The sequence below is a fragment of the Saccostrea echinata genome, unplaced genomic scaffold (genome assembly GCF_033153115.1).
Source record: "Saccostrea echinata isolate AGI-Se365-2 ecotype Australia unplaced genomic scaffold, CSIRO_AGI_Sech_v1 ptg000054l, whole genome shotgun sequence".
Lineage (NCBI taxonomy): Eukaryota > Metazoa > Mollusca > Bivalvia > Ostreida > Ostreidae > Saccostrea > Saccostrea echinata.
In genome coordinates, this window is record NW_026889803.1 from 13,696,463 (window position 1) to 13,713,523 (window position 17,061).

At 32.9% G+C, this 17,061-nt stretch overlaps 2 protein-coding genes across 3 annotated transcripts; both read right to left on the reverse strand.

The window, feature by feature from the left end:
- Positions 1-4,446: 4,446 nt before the first annotated feature.
- On the reverse strand, positions 4,447-5,998 carry LOC133172524 (NF-kappa-B inhibitor alpha-like). Its single transcript, XM_061307430.1, has one exon. The coding sequence runs from the start codon at positions 5,771-5,773 to the stop codon at positions 4,739-4,741; it is 1,035 nt and encodes a 344-aa protein (XP_061163414.1). The 5' UTR covers positions 5,774-5,998; the 3' UTR covers positions 4,447-4,738.
- Positions 5,999-9,580: 3,582 nt separating this feature from the next.
- On the reverse strand, positions 9,581-14,379 carry LOC133172525 (receptor-interacting serine/threonine-protein kinase 1-like). 2 transcript variants are annotated; one of them, XM_061307432.1, is made up of 5 exons: positions 14,292-14,379; positions 13,124-13,216; positions 12,568-12,655; positions 11,502-11,663; positions 9,581-9,949 (listed from the first exon to the last, which is right to left on the reverse strand). In XM_061307432.1, the coding sequence occupies exons 2-5, from the start codon at positions 13,154-13,156 to the stop codon at positions 9,681-9,683; spliced, it is 552 nt and encodes a 183-aa protein (XP_061163416.1). In that variant the 5' UTR covers positions 13,157-13,216; positions 14,292-14,379; the 3' UTR covers positions 9,581-9,680. The 2 variants fall into 2 exon arrangements, with proteins under 2 accessions (XP_061163416.1, XP_061163415.1); XM_061307431.1 differs by lacking the exon at positions 14,292-14,379 and adding an exon at positions 14,174-14,206.
- Positions 14,380-17,061: the final 2,682 nt, after the last annotated feature.

Here is a 17,061-nt window from a genome sequence, read left to right on the forward strand (position 1 = left end):
CGCGCATGTGCGTATTCATATGAATGTGTGATGGATCGGTCCTTGTGCATTTCTATATTTACGATTGTGTGTGTGGTGGTATTAGTAGGGTGGGTTGGTGGGTATTTTGTTTCATCATTCTAATGGCAACTATACTCATTTAGCTTTACATACTGGCATTTTTGTAAGAAAAAAAAAATACAAAAATTACCAAACATAATTTTTTAGCTTTATTTCCTCAAAATTTGTTTTAGGATAGAGATGTATAGCATCATTAGGCACACACATCCTTCGACTATTGGAAAGCTTCAAAAGAAATAAGGTTCAAACTATGTTGCATGTGTCCTTGATAACCAGTGCAACATGAAGTACATGTACTAACGCTTTCTGTACAATAACACAAAATGTACAAACAATAACGCAAAATGTGTAAAATATGTAAATGTGATAATATACGAAACGTAAATTATCGTAGTGTGAAACATTTTGCGTCATTACAATGTTTAAACAAACTCATGTAGTTTATTTTCTCCCTTAAATTGTTTCACTCCCCCGAAAATAAATATTTATTATACATGTATTTTCTTGACTAATTTTTGAAAAACAAAGAAAAAGAATATTTTATAGGATTGTTGTGTTCGTTACAAATCGCAATTTTTTTCAATATATAACAAATTCAATGTATAAATTTTACAAAATAAATAATGAAAGGGTTGGGCGGACAGGGAAAGCCAAAACACAAAACAACCTGCGATTCTTTGTAACGAACGTCGCATTAATCGAACATTCCCCGGTAAATGCATTTATACTGAGCGCGCAAACGCTTGTGCAAGAAAAACCAGTTTTCTTAAGATACGAAGATTCAAGGAAAGTACCGAAACTAAAACGTAAAGAAATAAACTAATTCTCTTGAAATTTAATTGTGGGCTCGTTTATTGCAAACAGTGACGGTTTAAGTGCACAGTAGATCGTAACTCGAGTTTAATTATCTCAAATTTAAATCATTTCTGGAATAAACTAAAACTACACACTTTCATTATCAATTCTTTTTAATCATCAAGCTGAAGTAGAGTATTTTACCACTTATCTCATGTTGTATTTACAATTTATACTCTGATTTTACCAACTCTTACAAATGTTCGATGATCTCCATAATTATCTGGATGTCTTTAAATACACAAACAAACAACTTCTTCACATATTCTACTTTTTTTTAAACAAATAAGTTGCAAAGAAATTTATTTAATTTAAACTTTCTTACGTGTTTCATTATAATTATTACTTTTTTGTACGCATACATTTGTTTATTAACGATTAATTATTACTTTGGGGGGTGGGGGAGGGTAGGTTAGGGTCAGTGCCTGAAATACAGGTTTTATGAACTGCTAATGTATCTCTTTTTTCATATTTGAGTATTAAGCATTTTCGTTTCAACTGAGTTAGCAAATTTGTCACAAGGGGGGGGGGGAGGGGGGTAAACAAACAAAATAAGGCAAATCATACCAAACAAAAACGAGTTTGGTGGTGAAAGGGGGGGGGGTGATGAAACATAGTCAAACAAGCATTGGACTGGCGGATTAGAGGAGCACCCCCCCCCCTTTTGTGACCAAAATCATATTCAGATTAGGAAATTAATTTTTTATTGTTAAATCTTGCATTTATTATATGTCCCCAGACCCTTAACCTGTTGGACCCCCTTTTCAAGATTTCTGGATCCCTCATTGTATTTGGTGCTCATGATGTTGTCATTGCTTGATTTTTTTTAACTTGCTTTAAATATATAGTTCTATCTTTTTTAATTTCTAACCACCAAATGCTCGAATATCAAAAATTAGAAAGTAAGGATATTTGTGGAAAAACGCATAACAGCTGACGATGAATCACTGCTTATTTTAGTAACAGACAAGTCTAGAAATCACTAGGTTAGAATAGGATTATGACCCTTCGGCTGAGTCTAAAAATAATTTTAACCGATAAATAAAGGCAAATCATTTGCATAAATTGCAGAAATCCCTTAATACTTATTTGTTTTGGGATTAAATCATTTTCGCTGTGGTTTACGGAATAGGAGAGAAACCATAGTGCTGGCATGGAAAAGGCTCTCCATTTTTCAATTTTTTCAGAATGCGGAAGGATTTCCATTATTTGGCACTTGATCAGATTCAATTTAACTTCCTATTTTCCTTGTACTCGGGAAATTTATTGCACATTTCAGGAATTTTAGCAAATGTCCGCTCATAAAATAGGACAAAAATTAAAACAACTTGATTTATGTAACTATTTTTACATGTGATTTTATTCATTCATAACTCTTGCAGGTATTCGAAGAAAAATTATTAGACTTCTCTTATGAAAATTATCATATATAAAACGTCCAATTTTTCCTGAGTTTAATACAATTTTATTAACAAAAATCATCGAATCATTCAAAAAGTAAAACACGGTTGGTTGTCTAGAGCAATCTTCCCCCCTTTTTGATACGTCAAGATAAATGGAGAGGATAAATGTGACGTATATATACGTATTGTAGATCTTATGAATGAAATAAAGTCCCAGTTCCGTCATTCAAATGATTAATTAGTTAAAATGTAATTCAGCGAAGAAGCAGTTGTTTTTATAAGAATTCAACCTGACAAGGAAAAAAAATTCTGTTGTGGCAAATTTAATTTAGTAATCAGACTGCATACAAAGTTTTGACTTGAACCCTTTGATTAACTAGTCTCATCATATTTCTGAATTGTACATTACAAAAAGCATTAGCATAAGTTAAGTCTCAGCCATGTGAACTGTTTTAATTGTGATGAATTATGTAAAAGTATGTACTTTCATATGTATATGATATAAGAATGCATGCATATATGTATGAAATTTATATAAAACAAATATTTTTGCTCAGAACTTAGGTATATGTATAAAAATTATCTGGTTTTTCCTCCTTTTTTATGTCTTTTTCCTATCAGTCATGCAACTTTTTCTCTCTTGTATGTATGTATGTATATATATTGTATTAAATTTATATGAAAATATACAGGTGTTTTCAATGTATTTTCTTTTTGCTCCATGAAGGCTCTTAATTGAAAAATAAACAAATTGCATTGAATTGTGGCAATGACATTGAGAGGTAGACAAACTACAAAAAAAATATGTCAGGATTGATTAACATGAACTTAAAAAAAAAAAGAAAACAGAAGTCAGACCGGGTGTTAGTCTAGAAAATAACATACAGTGCTGCATGCACGGTACGACTGTTTAAGCTTTAATTTATCTATACCGTATATAGATCCTGATTGAAACAGCATACATATAGAAACGTACATGTTTTTATACAAATAAGAGTCCTAACACACATTTTCTGTCTAGGAATTGATAGAAATGGGGAAGGGGAGGGGGGGTAATATTTCTTAATTCATCGAAGATTTCTATCAATTTTCATTCAAATTTAAACAATGATTATTTTCCTTTTAGTATATTTGGTGTTCTGTCATACCAGCACTTATAAACTGTGTTCCAGTCTACCTGCCAGTACTCATATGCATAATGCATATCGAGTAATATAATTTGGATTTTATTTTCACGGTTTAGGTCTATCAAGGTGATATTCAATTGTTGAATGTTAATGCATGTTTATAACTATCATTGAATAAACATGATATATTGATGTCTCGACTTCTGGGGATTTAAACGTGTTTTGTAACGTGATAAAAGACGGAATTTCCTTTAAGGCATACGAACTTTAAAATTGATCCAGACTTTTATAATCATGGGAAATTCCCAAGTCGCCTTTCCTTTATTTACAAATAATTTTTAAATTTTCCAGACCCTGCAAGAAAAGAAAAGTGAAAATTGTTCTTTGGTGTATTTCAAGAAGACTATGTTTTTCCCTTGTTGCTAGTTTCATTAAATTAAAATAATTTCATTGAAATTAAAATAAGCAAATGACTACCTTCATTTCGTGTAAAATTATTTAATATCATCAATAATCAATCAGTAATCGATACTATGTAGGAATCTTATCCAGCAAAGTTGAAACAAGTGTTCTTTTGATTTTTCACCTTCGGCAAATTCTCTGTCTTTATTTTAAAAGCTCCCAAATTAGTATTTTTGGAAAATGAAGAAAAAAATATGACGTTTCTACAAAGTAGACTATCATTATTTAAAATATATTGCAGCATTAATGTGTTCCAATGCTTCGGGCAAGTTTTAACTCGTGAATTGATGAAAATATTTCGGGGTTATTCTGGGGACCCGATTTTTCAAGAAATCGATATAGTAGTAGAAAATAGTACAGACTTTCTCCCTCCGGAATCTTTAGTCAAACCTGTTTACTTTAAATTCATATTGTGTTATCTTTGGTTTTTCCGACTTACACACATTGTGTGGTTTATAAAAATATTCAAGATAACGGGGATATGATACATCATTCATGTAGCATGTGAAAAAAATCACCTGAATAAATCAAGAAGAGGAAACAATATGGCATTAATTTATTCCAACTACATTTTCTATTGAATGTCAACTACACTACAATAGCGGAAGTCAATCCAACCTTGCCGATTCAATGACGGCAGATCGAAAAGACCCTTTAATAGCTAAATTATATAAGCATGATAAGTATGATAAATAATAAATTCCCCGGATACACTCTCAGCCAATCACAGCCCTACAGCCGGGTTGACTGAGTGCAGAAGTACGAAAGAAAAAATGTACATCACAGAGCCTCCCTGAGAATTTAAGTTTTTATTATGTACAAATAAACACTTTATGTTTCTTCTTCTTCCTCACTCGAAGTAAGAGATTCAAGAAAGTCAATGTCTGCGTTATGGCTCACGAGGAGGTCAGAAATATCAGAGCGCTGGCGCTCTACTGCTACCATTAGGGGAGTAACACCATTGTACATCTTATTGTCTATGGCGATTTTGGGTTGCTCTAATAAAGATGAGACAATGTCTATTTTGTTGCCTTTGGCAGCCAAATGTAGGGCGGTGGCACCACTTTTACCATCCCCAACGTTCACATCAGCACCCGATTTCAAAAGAATGTCTACAATTTTCGTAAATCCCCCGACAACGGCTACATGTAAACAAGTGTAGCCTTCATAGTTCCTTACATCTAGATTTTGAACAGTTCGCGATTCTCGGTGTTTCAGAATTTCTTTTACCATGGTAACGTTTCCAGACCGACATGCAATATGAAGCGCCGTGTCCCCGTTGTGATCAAACATTTCAGGATTGGCACCATTGTCTAATAAAAGTCTGACAATCTCGACTTGTTTCATCAAAACGGCAAGATGTAATGGCGTTTGTCTGAGTTTGTCGTTGTATATATCTAAGCACTCAGTCCATGGCGCCACTTCTATAAACACCTTTGCCAACATGACATGTCCCGAAATTATTGCAAGGTGGAGGAGAGTGTCGCCATCTGCGTCCCTCCCATAAATCAAAAAATCGTCATCTGTGAATTTTTCAGATGATTCTTCGACTCTCAGATCACCTTCTTGAACAGAATCACATATTCCTTCGTCGTTATCCTTCGTATCGATAGCCAACTTTTCAAAGTCTTCCACAGATTCTTCTACAGTTGGCTCTCGTCTTTGAGAATGTTTCAAAATTTGATCTCGAATGTCTGTAAGGCACCCACTGTCGTGGGAAGTAATGGAGGCTCCAAGGCCAGCGTCAGAATCAAATCTCTCTTCAGACTTCAGTTTGTCCAGTCTTCCATCAGATGGTCCAAATTTATGGAAGTTTTCAGGCATAGGTGCTGCACAGCAGTCTTCTTCTAGGTCGTTCATATCCATGTTTAGATCAGTGCAAAACTGTTTATCACAATCGAGTGTACAAAAATAAAGAATATAATTCAAATCTCGCAAGTTATGTACCTCTTCAACGGCTAAATTCCCAACGTATACTGTTTTTGTTTCGATGGACTTTCCACCCAACGTAGAAACTGGAAATTTTCAATCTAACAAAGACAACGCACAAAGGGACTTGTACGATAGGGAATTCCCGTTTGGATTTCCCCTAGATATGACCTAGATATTTGCAGCGGCGGTTGTCGGCAGTCATACAGCGTATCGAACTTTAACATATGGTTATTTTATCAAAATAGACTTTTTCCTGATGAATGTATTTTAGTTATTCACAAAATTTAAAAAAAAAATATAAGTATTATTGTGACCGGTAATTTTTACTTCCGCACAAACTAAAAAAGTAATGGAATTTATATATGATTAATATTAATCGTAAGAAATTTTTTTCCCTTCATGAATTTCAAAATTGCTTCGTTTAATATTGCATTGATGAGGATATCCATTGCCAACACCTTAATTATTTGTTTTGTACCTGTATATTTATAGCACGTGGGCGAAATCGTTTACTACACATTGTATGTATATAAGTAATACAATAATCCGATGATCAATATACCTACGTACGTCAGCTTTTTAAATATACCTATATGGCCTGTTCTTTTGATATACATTATGTAAGTTCTTATGTAGGATCTGATTTCATCATGTTCATTACAGGAAACCATATAAGGCAAAGAACCTGAAAAAATATTAGATATTAATTTTTGTACTTTCTCAACTATATAAAGATTATGTCAAATATTTCTACAAATATCCTCGTTAACGATGGAATTTCAATATTTCACGACAACCTAGATAAGAGGTGCGATCCCTGCTTCCATATGGCCTCGCCGGTTGAAATTTATTTATTTATTTATTTATTTAATTTATCTATTTATTTGTTTTCTCTTGATGTTTAAAAATTCTCATTTTAAAATAAAGTGATTAAAAACGTCAAAGAACTGCTATTATTCAATGTTTATACACTTTTAAAATAATTATATTATCTTAAAACTTGAATCCAAAACAAGTATTCAATATAATATGATGTACCTACTAGTATGTATTATATGTATCTATATATAAATGATATAAAAATGTTAATCTATAAAGTTTTGCTTTTAAAAAGTTTTTGTTTTGAAGTATTTATCACAAAGTGGAACTTTTAAAAATCAAATCAAATAAATGAATAAATGAAGACACCCCCCCTCCCCCGATTTTGCATGATATAAAAATTCGCTGACAAAATTTTCTACTAAAGATGAAGATACATTTGCACTCTGTCAACGTTTTAAACTCTTTGTACTTCGTATACCGTACGTGTTCCCCATCTCGTTATTGTTTAATACAAATAGAGATTTCAGTTTTATTTATTAACCTTGAAATTAAGGAGGGGCACGCCCCTAACGAATGGGTTTAGTTAAGAGTAAGGTGCATCTTCTATCGATCCTGTGCGATTAGCCGTGCCTGTATTTAATGAATATTTATAACTCACTTGTTTACACAAGGGTATTTCCATTCAAACTGGAAAAAAAACAAACACTACCACTAAGTTAACAAACAGGAAACGAGAGATATAATTCACCAGTAAGGGAGGGTGTGGTCTATTATGAAAGCACCCATTTACGGCCATGATAAAAAAAATTCCTTGATTTTCATTCATTTTTTTAAATTGTAGCAGGCGGGAGGCGGGCGGGGATGGAATCTTGGAATTTTTATGCGCAATAATTTAGAATATCGATAATTTATTTGAAGAGATCTTTAACTGAATTGTCAGTGGTGTATTTTCCTTTCTGTACATGTGTAGGCTAATGATAAATCGAAACACTTCACCAGAGACGTGACATGCTAGATTGGGAGTAGGCACCTCCTCCAGTTGGAAGGGGGGGGGGTTACCTTGGAGAGAAAAAAAATGGAGAAAATAAATACAAAATCATGCGAGTTTATAACATGAAAATAAAAGAAAAATTGTTTTGGAGATTGATGTAAAATGTATATATTCTTGTCTAAGTAACACAAGAAAAACTCTTAAACGTTCGTGTTTCTTTTCATCGATAGAAATTGTTTGCACACTTGAAAAACATCCATGATTATTTTGTAGTGGACTGTATAATGGGGACTTACAATGCCTCAACGTCCCGTTACCCCTCACTAGTAAGATAGCTTAAATTCAGAAAACTCGATCCTCAATTTCAGATAGTATATCTAGACAATATATAAGCTGTGGCGAGCCTGAAGAGCCCTAGCTTGGATGGATGATCGCTTCATAATACAAACACATATTTAGTAACTAGAAATATAGTATCGTCATGACTACTTACCGTATAGTCCAAAACATCTGACGTTTTCCAGGCTTTTTCACGATTTTGATATTTTACGTGCCAAAATCGTGAAAAAAGCCTGGAAAACGTCAGATATTTCGGACTACTTACCGTATAGATAATGAGTAATCTTGTAAAATTCTTCAGCACCAAGGTAAAATTCTTTTAATATTTAATATTTTCAATTCAAATGGTATTTTAGATTTTTTTTTTCCATTACAGTTTCCAAATAGTCCAAAATAGTAATCAAAAATAGCAATTATTCCGATCATGGACATTAACAGAAACTGTCTGCAAGATTTATAATTTTTTTTCCTCTTTTCAAATATTTACTACAGTATATATGTACATATTTGTTTTATGTCTTGAGGGAATGATGTGTATCAACAAAAACTGGGGGAGGGGGGGGGGCAACAACACCTAAATAAAAATTTACTACAGCAAAATATACTTAGAAAAACGGGGAAGTCACGCTCTCCCAAATTCTACAGGCCTGAGTAATTTAGCCTATAATTTTAAGGACACGTAAAAGTATTAGAAGGCAGAGATTATTTTTTCAGGGGACGTCCATTTGATTCTAGAGGGGGGCTGTCAAAAATCATGCCTTCACATGACAGAATATTTTTATTTCTAGGATGACAATTAAGAGCTTCTTTTAGTTATGTCTTCACTGAAAAAAGTTTGACAAACAAAAACAGGGAGGGTTGTCCAAACTAAAAAAAAAACTTTCTTATTTTTTTCCAAGATCGTTCAACCCCCTCTCTCCCCTCCCCAGCACACATATACACACACAAAACAGAAATCAAATATTTGCCCCCTTATGTTTCTTTAAAAATACTGGACAGAAAATCCTGATTTATATAAATTTCAAACTATTCCGTAATTGAAATTATTTGTCTTCTGTGGCAATCAGTAACACCGTGCATTCTAGAGTAGCTGAGGTGGATTGAAAATGAATTTCAAACTAGTTTCAATCCAATGTTTTCTCAGACGTCCGTGTCGAATTGTACCCGCCCATTTCATTGTCTATCATTAAATATTTTGACTGTAACAGATGGAAATGACGTAAGCTGCATATTTCCAAGTTCTGCGGTCTTATTGTATGATACACTATAGATTCCTGAATATACACTAGGAATTTATTGTCACGTCATTTCGCAAGAAGCTCAACTCAAGAAATAAGATTACTCACTTTATTCTTATGTTGCTGAAATACGTGTAAAAATTCCTGATCAACAGTCCGCTTGCGAATTCATGTCTAATTTGACGTTTGCGATATTTACGTAGTTCTCGCATAAAATAAGGAATCTACAGTATATAGGCCTCGCAAACAAAAAGTATGATGATTATCTAGGTAAAAAAAAAAAATAAGAAGAAAATAGAAGAGAAAAAAAACTTAGAAAAAATATATTTTAATTTTACTAAAAGTACGCAAATTAACATCACAGTGGTATTTCAGGAATTATGTTATGTACAACATAAAATAATTTTAATTGCTATATTCAAAATAATTTATAAACTTTTAAAAAAAAAATCTATGTAATATTCAACTCCTCCAAAACATCATCTCTATCTATACTCTGTAAGGCATCCACAACACCTTGAAGTCTGTCTTTTCCCATGTGTTTCAGTTTCCTGAGAAGTTGGTAAGTAATTTCATAATGCCCTTCATCTTTGTAGTCCATTTCTACTTGTTCAATCTGAACCTCTTTGAAACCTAACCGTCGACAGAACTTTTTATAATCACGTCCCAAATTCTCTGACAGTTTATCACATTCTTCATCTGTTATTGCTCTGTCAGGTGCTGGTTAAAAAAGAAATAATTTTATGGAATCTCATTTTTTACTTAAGAATTATATATGATTTTTTTTTTGTTATTTATTAACTGTCAAAACAAAACTTCTACAAAGAGAAACAATATTTCTAAAACTTGAGCTTTCATTCAAATTTTAAAGATTATGAGTAGATTGAAGATAAAAGCTCTGGCATTTAAGAAATATTATTCAAAGTCAATTCAACATTCTATGAAACTACATGCAAGTACATATACACTGCAAGAAATATAATATATGCTTGTGAAAATCCCCTGATAACTCTTCATGTCAATCTGTATAGCTTTTTTTAAGGGAATTTCCATACATACTTAATTCATTATTTTCATTTTTCACTTTAGAAAAGGAAGTTCAATCTGTGTTTAGTTTTCCTTCCTTTATACCACTTTAACTATAAGTATTATTCCTAAAACAACTGTTTTCATATTTGCTTTGTAAAAATGTGAATCATCTGCAGACATTTCTCAGGATTCAGTTTTCAATGAACAGAAACAAACATTTTGAATTTTGAATTCATTCTATCGATATCAAGGTAAAACAGCTGTAGAGTACTGTAGACCTTACTACAGTCACTATTGGTGCAAGTTTACAATCACTGAAAGAATTCATTCAAGCTTTTTTTTTTGCATTTAGACATGTATATACACCACTGACCAATAAACTGTAAACTTGCACCAATAGTGACTGTAGTAAGGTCTACAGTACTCTACAGCTGTTTTACCTTGATATCGATAGAATATTATGTATATAATTGTTTTGAAAATTTTAAGGACAATTTAATTATTTTATTTTTAATTTATGACAATCCAGTATATCCTGTCAAAAACCCTCATACATGCAACATGCAGCACTGAGAAAGACAGTCAATAAGAATATAGGCTGCTAACTGCCTTGCTGTTGAAAAAAATGGTTCTGAATGTAGACAGCTCACTCATAGATTAACGATGAGTGGATTCTGAGCTAGAGATATATAGCAATACTCCTTTTTTCTTGAAAAAAAATCGTCAATTTTTTTCATTTAACTTCAATTGAAAAAAAAAACATAAAAATCAATTATTTCCTGCCTTCCCCCAGTGGCAATTCCAAACAAACAATTTCAACGAATGGCCTAGACTACTTTTTTGTATAAAGAAATAATTTCAGTCTATAAATTTACATTTGTTTTAATGCAATAAAAACTGGTCCAGAATAAAATCTTTTGAAGAAAACCTACAACAAACATAATTAAACCCCACCCACAGCCCTTGAAGGAAAAGGTTACATCTAAGGGTTTACAACCAAAGGCTCCCTTTCATTGTTTGATTTTCAATATGCATATATATGTCACACAGAATGACTGCAGAAAAGCATTTGTCTGGAAACTCATTGTTGGTTATGCATTCCCCTTTTTTCCATTTCCTAATTGATTGAAAAAGGAATAAAAGAAAACCATCTCTGATCCCAATATTAATGGGTAATCTTAAAATAAATAAAATGAGCAGAGGTTGAATGCAATGCCAAGAACATATATGAGACATATCACACCTTCGATCTTCTTCCTGTCCTTTTTCTTAGCTTTTTTCTTCCATTTTGAACTTGAGGCACCATGATCTCCCACAACCATGAAATTCTGATCTCCTATTTGTATATTTGGGAGCTTGTCGTTGGGAATTGTACCCAAGTGTAATGTGGTTCGACCTCCACCTCCTGAAAGGACAATAGAATGAATGTTGATAAATTAAATACTGTCTTTCAGAAAAAAAACCCTTAGAAGATGGACGTTTTAATCTTACATTGTTTTGTTAGTCTACATTCCAATATCATATACTTCATTTAACTACAGTCAAACCTCATTATCTCAAACTCAATGGGATCAAGGAAAAACTTCAGGATATTCTTGAGTTCAAAATATTGAGGGTTAAATACATAGAGGAAAAGGGGTTGGGATTTCCAAACGACTTCAACATATCTATGGGATTTGACATGTTTGAGATACCGAAGTTCAACTGTACTAAATACTAATTCCAAGAAAACTCTTATAGTTCATTAAGTGTTGGATCTGTAAGTTTCCTTATCTTTCCTCAAGAGAAGTAACAAAATAGACCACAAAATGAGCTGAATTCAGACTGATGGACATCTCTATACTACATCAGTCTTAAGATACATATATCAATGTAATACAGACTCATATTCAATTAATGGAGGGAGGATCTACAAAACTTGGGAAAATTCATAAAAATTTATCTGGGAACTGGAATATGAAACAATTCAAATAGAATTTTTCCAATACACAAGTAATTTTGTAAGGAATTGTTGTCACAGTTATTGAACTTGTACACTCTTAATTTTCCAAAGAACAAAAAAAAAACCCACACTATCAAGTCTTTTAAATCAATCTACAGGCACTTCTAGTACATGTCTTTTAATGACCTCCTTTTATGAGCCTATGTTGTATACATATATACATCTTTAAAAACATCTCTCATATAACTTTAAGGTAATTTAACAATGTTTTATCTCCAATCTCCAACTGCCATGTTGAGAAAATGCACCTTGTGCATGACTGACAATAATAAATTTTTATGTAATCGTAATTAGAAATGATATTTACTATGTTCATAATGGATGGTTTGAGGTTGATCACTACTTCTAGATTTCTTTGTTGAATCTGAAGTACCCGGTCTGGCATCTGTTTCAATCTGGTAAAGAAGAAATTTTGTTATGTGTTTGTTCATTTAAATACATAAGTGACAGTGTTCACAAAGTAACATAATTCAAGGAATGTTCATTGGCATCCTCACAACATCAGGGGTCCTGAGTCCACACATGCTCTTGGAGCCCCTGAGAGACTTCATTTGATGTTTTATGGGCTTGCTTCTCTCATTTAAAAGATTCAGTCAAATTGGGGCTTTCATAAACTGACATAAAACATAAACAGAAAGTAATCAGTTGACACCTCAATGCATGTACTATAGAAAGGCTGAATGTGATTGGTCAGGAGATAAGAAAACAATCAAGTTTTGTAACTCCCCTGAGAGACCTTGCTGCAGTCAGCCCATAAAATATTGAATGAAGTTTGTCAGGGGTCCCACGACCACATGTGAACTCAGGAGACTCCTGACATTGTGAGGATGGTTCATTGACTAAAAGCTATGAAAGAATATCACCTCTGATTGATATGATGCTACGTCTTCTTCCATGAAGTCTGAAATTGTCTTGGAAGATGCTTTTACAGTTTGGAATGATGTGATACCTGTCAACTACATACAAGAATATCTTATGATAATATATTACACACAATACTATTTATTGCATTGAAAACTGCTTGGTATATAAAAAGAATAAATCATTACTCTTTCATGTTACCTTTACAATTTAGATATAACTTTCACAGCTTCTCTTCTGTGAATTTAGTTAGAATAATCTAACTGTGTCTCGGGACAAGCCCTCGATCACCACAGTTAGAATATGTCCCATATACTTGCAATGTAGCAAATCGGAGTGGATCCACTCCGAAATGATTTTGAAGAATACAAAAGGAGTTGCACTGAAAATAACTACCAAATTAATCATAACAAACCTTTTTGAGATTGTATATGCCTTTTAACCTAAAAAATAATCCATATAAATACGAAAATTCAACTCATTTTCTCAACGTTTTTTCCTTGCTTCAAATTTAACGCCATGTTGACATTCGGAACTCTCTGGATTGTTCATAGAAAATGCACAGAGTTCGAGTTATCGCCCGTGTTTATTTTGCTACATTGCGAATACACGGAACGAATTCTATCGTTAAACCGGGTCCGTAGGACAATATCATTTTAACGATAGAACATTCTATCTACTGTGAATTGTACACGTAAACATGTTATCTTAATATGTCTCTGTTTACCCCAGGGACATATATGCCTAGTATATTAATATATAGGACCCTTTTTATACCAAAATGATATTAGTCCTGCATTTGGAATTAAAATTAACTATTAGCAACATAACAAGGTCAGCATTGATCTTAGCTAGATATTTAGAGTTGACAATCATGATCATAGGTTTTAAAATGCTCCGACGTTAGATGGTCCTTGCAAACATCGGAAAATCAAACACGTGTCTTGTTCTTTCATATATTTATCTCAAAAGAGAGAAAGCTGATAGTGATCCAGTCTACATCCCACTTCTTTCAGTTTTTACCAAACCCAGGAAAGAAATCAAAAACTTACAAATTTGTCGATTGTCATTTTCTAAAAGTCCTCAATCATAAGTGCCAGCGTTCACTTTCTCAAAGACTTTTCTGTGTTTACAATATCAATATGAATGCCATTATAGAAATTATGTTACCTTAAAAAGATTGTGAAAATTACCAAAATCCAAGATCGCACAAACCGAAAGTAGAATGGGAAGGCGGTAAAAGAAGTTCGTCAGATGCGACAGGCGATAAAACTAGTACTCCTGATGCCTCTCTCAACTGAATTGCGTTTTGTTTTGTTTTTGTTTTGTTTTGTCATTTCTTCTGGGTTTGTGTGTGTGTGTGTGAGGGTGTGTGTGTGTGTGTTTAATGAGGGTATCTGTAAACTACGAAAAGAAAAGAAACAAAACGAAACGGAGAGGAAACAAAAAGAAACGAAGAAAAGAAACGAAACGTAGATTTCATCAGGAAAAAGATGAAAGGAAAAAAAGATTTATACAAAAAGTACTAAATTTAAGATGGGACTTAATATAGTATTGATTTTATAGGTCAATTAAAAGCACATAATATATATGATTTTGTGTATACATCTAAAGTAAATTAATTTAGGGGGGAGAGAGGCTTTGTTCATTGATAATTTGCGGTTCTGTAGTGCATGTGACTTGTTAATACCATTTGACTGGAGGTTAGAGGCTCTGTCAGTTTTTCATGATGGATTTTTTTGTGTTCAGTATATGCGTTTATTGACCAATCAAGGATCCTCGGGGGATACACGGTATACACGGTTTAGGTTTTTTTTAACTACTAACAACTTCACATAGACTTTGAAACAGGAGGGGGTGATGTGCTCCCCCCTTTATTCCCCAAAACACATTAACATCTTAGTCCTTTCCCACTTTTTTCCCACAAAAAATTACTCGAATCTTGCACCCTTTCCCCCATTTCTTATATGTCTCGAAATTTTATAAAAATAAAAATAATTGCCATCAAACACCCTCCCCATCATATTTACACTTTTTTTAATTTCATGCATGTGCTTATCAGTGGGAAGAGCAAACTTCACTATATACTTATCGATAAAGGACACCCCCAACCCACACACACACACAAACACACTGATAAGAATGCCAGATGCTTTTATATAACCCATGAAATCGATATTGTGATAATTTCAGTCTTGATAAAATAATCATTATAAATTTATATATATTTTATTCCTTTTTTCTTCTTCTTATTTTTATTTACTTTTCATTTCTTTTCCTTATGTTTTTTCCTCTTTTTGTTTTCTTTTCGTTTTTTCACTTTCTTTTCTTTCTTTCTTTTTTTTTCGATTCTCTTCTTTTCGCAGTTTACAGAGTACACCATGACAGTTTACGTTTCTGGCCTGAAACTTTAGAAGACTTTTCTTCCGATTTCAACCGAAAAAAAAAATATCTGGCTGATCTGAAGACAATTTTAAAGTAAAAAAAAAAATTCAATATCTATTTATTTATCCGTTATCATGTTAGAATTTCTCAGTTAGTGTCACTTCTTTTAAACTCTTTCTTATTCATTTTTCTCTCTCCAAATTTTGGGGCTGAAATAAGATTTTCCAAAAGGGTTTTTTAAATAAACTAGAGGCCAAATGGCTTTAACGGTCACCTGAGTATATCACAACCCTCAGTCCCTGTAAAGGATCTATGGAATGGCAATTTATAAAACAAAATAAACTGACAGATGAAGTTGTATTGCTCAAAACAAGAGAAATATCATAATCAGGGATCGGCAAAATAATTAGTATGGTAATCAACAACAAATCAGAATGATGTAGATTTACTTGTTTGTATGTGCCAGTGCTCTCTAAACCAAACTAACATAATTGTGCTTTAGCAACATAGTAAGCCTAGCTAGTGGCCACTGCAATGGTATCTCTTACTATTAATCATCTATTATTTCAAAGTCTACATGGCCATTAAAAACTGTAAATGTGCTTTTTGTATATTAGACATTAAAAATTCTTGTATAATTCTTTTATTCAATATATCTATCAGCTACATTATTTACAGTGATTAATTACCATACGTGAATAATAATGGGCAATAACTCCTCTTATTTCCATATATGATCATAATAGAGCCCCGCCCTAACCCCAGACCCCTGATCCAAGGGCCATGGATTTCACAATTTTGGAAGAAGCACTCATGCTCATCATACAACTTTGTCTGCCAAAGTTTAATACCCATGTAGGAGGAGAGAGATTTTCAAAGAATTAATACATTTTCATCATGTGATCAAAAGAGTCCCGTCCTAACCAGAATACAAGATCCAGGTTCCATGAATTTCACAATTTCGGAAGAAGCACCCTTGTTCATCATAACCATGCACTTGTTTGTCTACTAAATACACAGGAGCAGAAGAAAATTTTCAGAGAATTAATACATTTTCATTACGTGATCAATAAAGCCCCCTTGCTCCACAACCCCTGACCCAGGAGCCATAAATTTCACAATTTGGGGAGAAGCCTCTTGCTCATCATATTTATGTGCTTAGTTTGTCTGCTAATTATACAGGAGGAAAGATTTTTGTATGGAATTAAAAATTATACCCAGGAGCAGAAGAACTTTTCAAAGATATAGGTGATTCCACTCTCGTTTGATGTCAACAGTTTTTGCAAAATCTTTCATTAATTTAACAATATTAATTGAACAATATAAATATATTTTTTAGAAGAATGTTTTTAAATAGGTTGTTTAATGAAAGAATTACTAGTAATAGAATAATATTCAGGAAGCAATTTCATTTTGGGGAGGGGGGACAACCAAACTTATTTCAGTTTGGGTGGGCACTACCAAGCAAAAATTCCTTGGCAAGCCCCCCCCCCCCCCTTTACTATAAATAATAATTTATTTACTCTTTAAAAACATGCAAAGGGCAATAACTCTT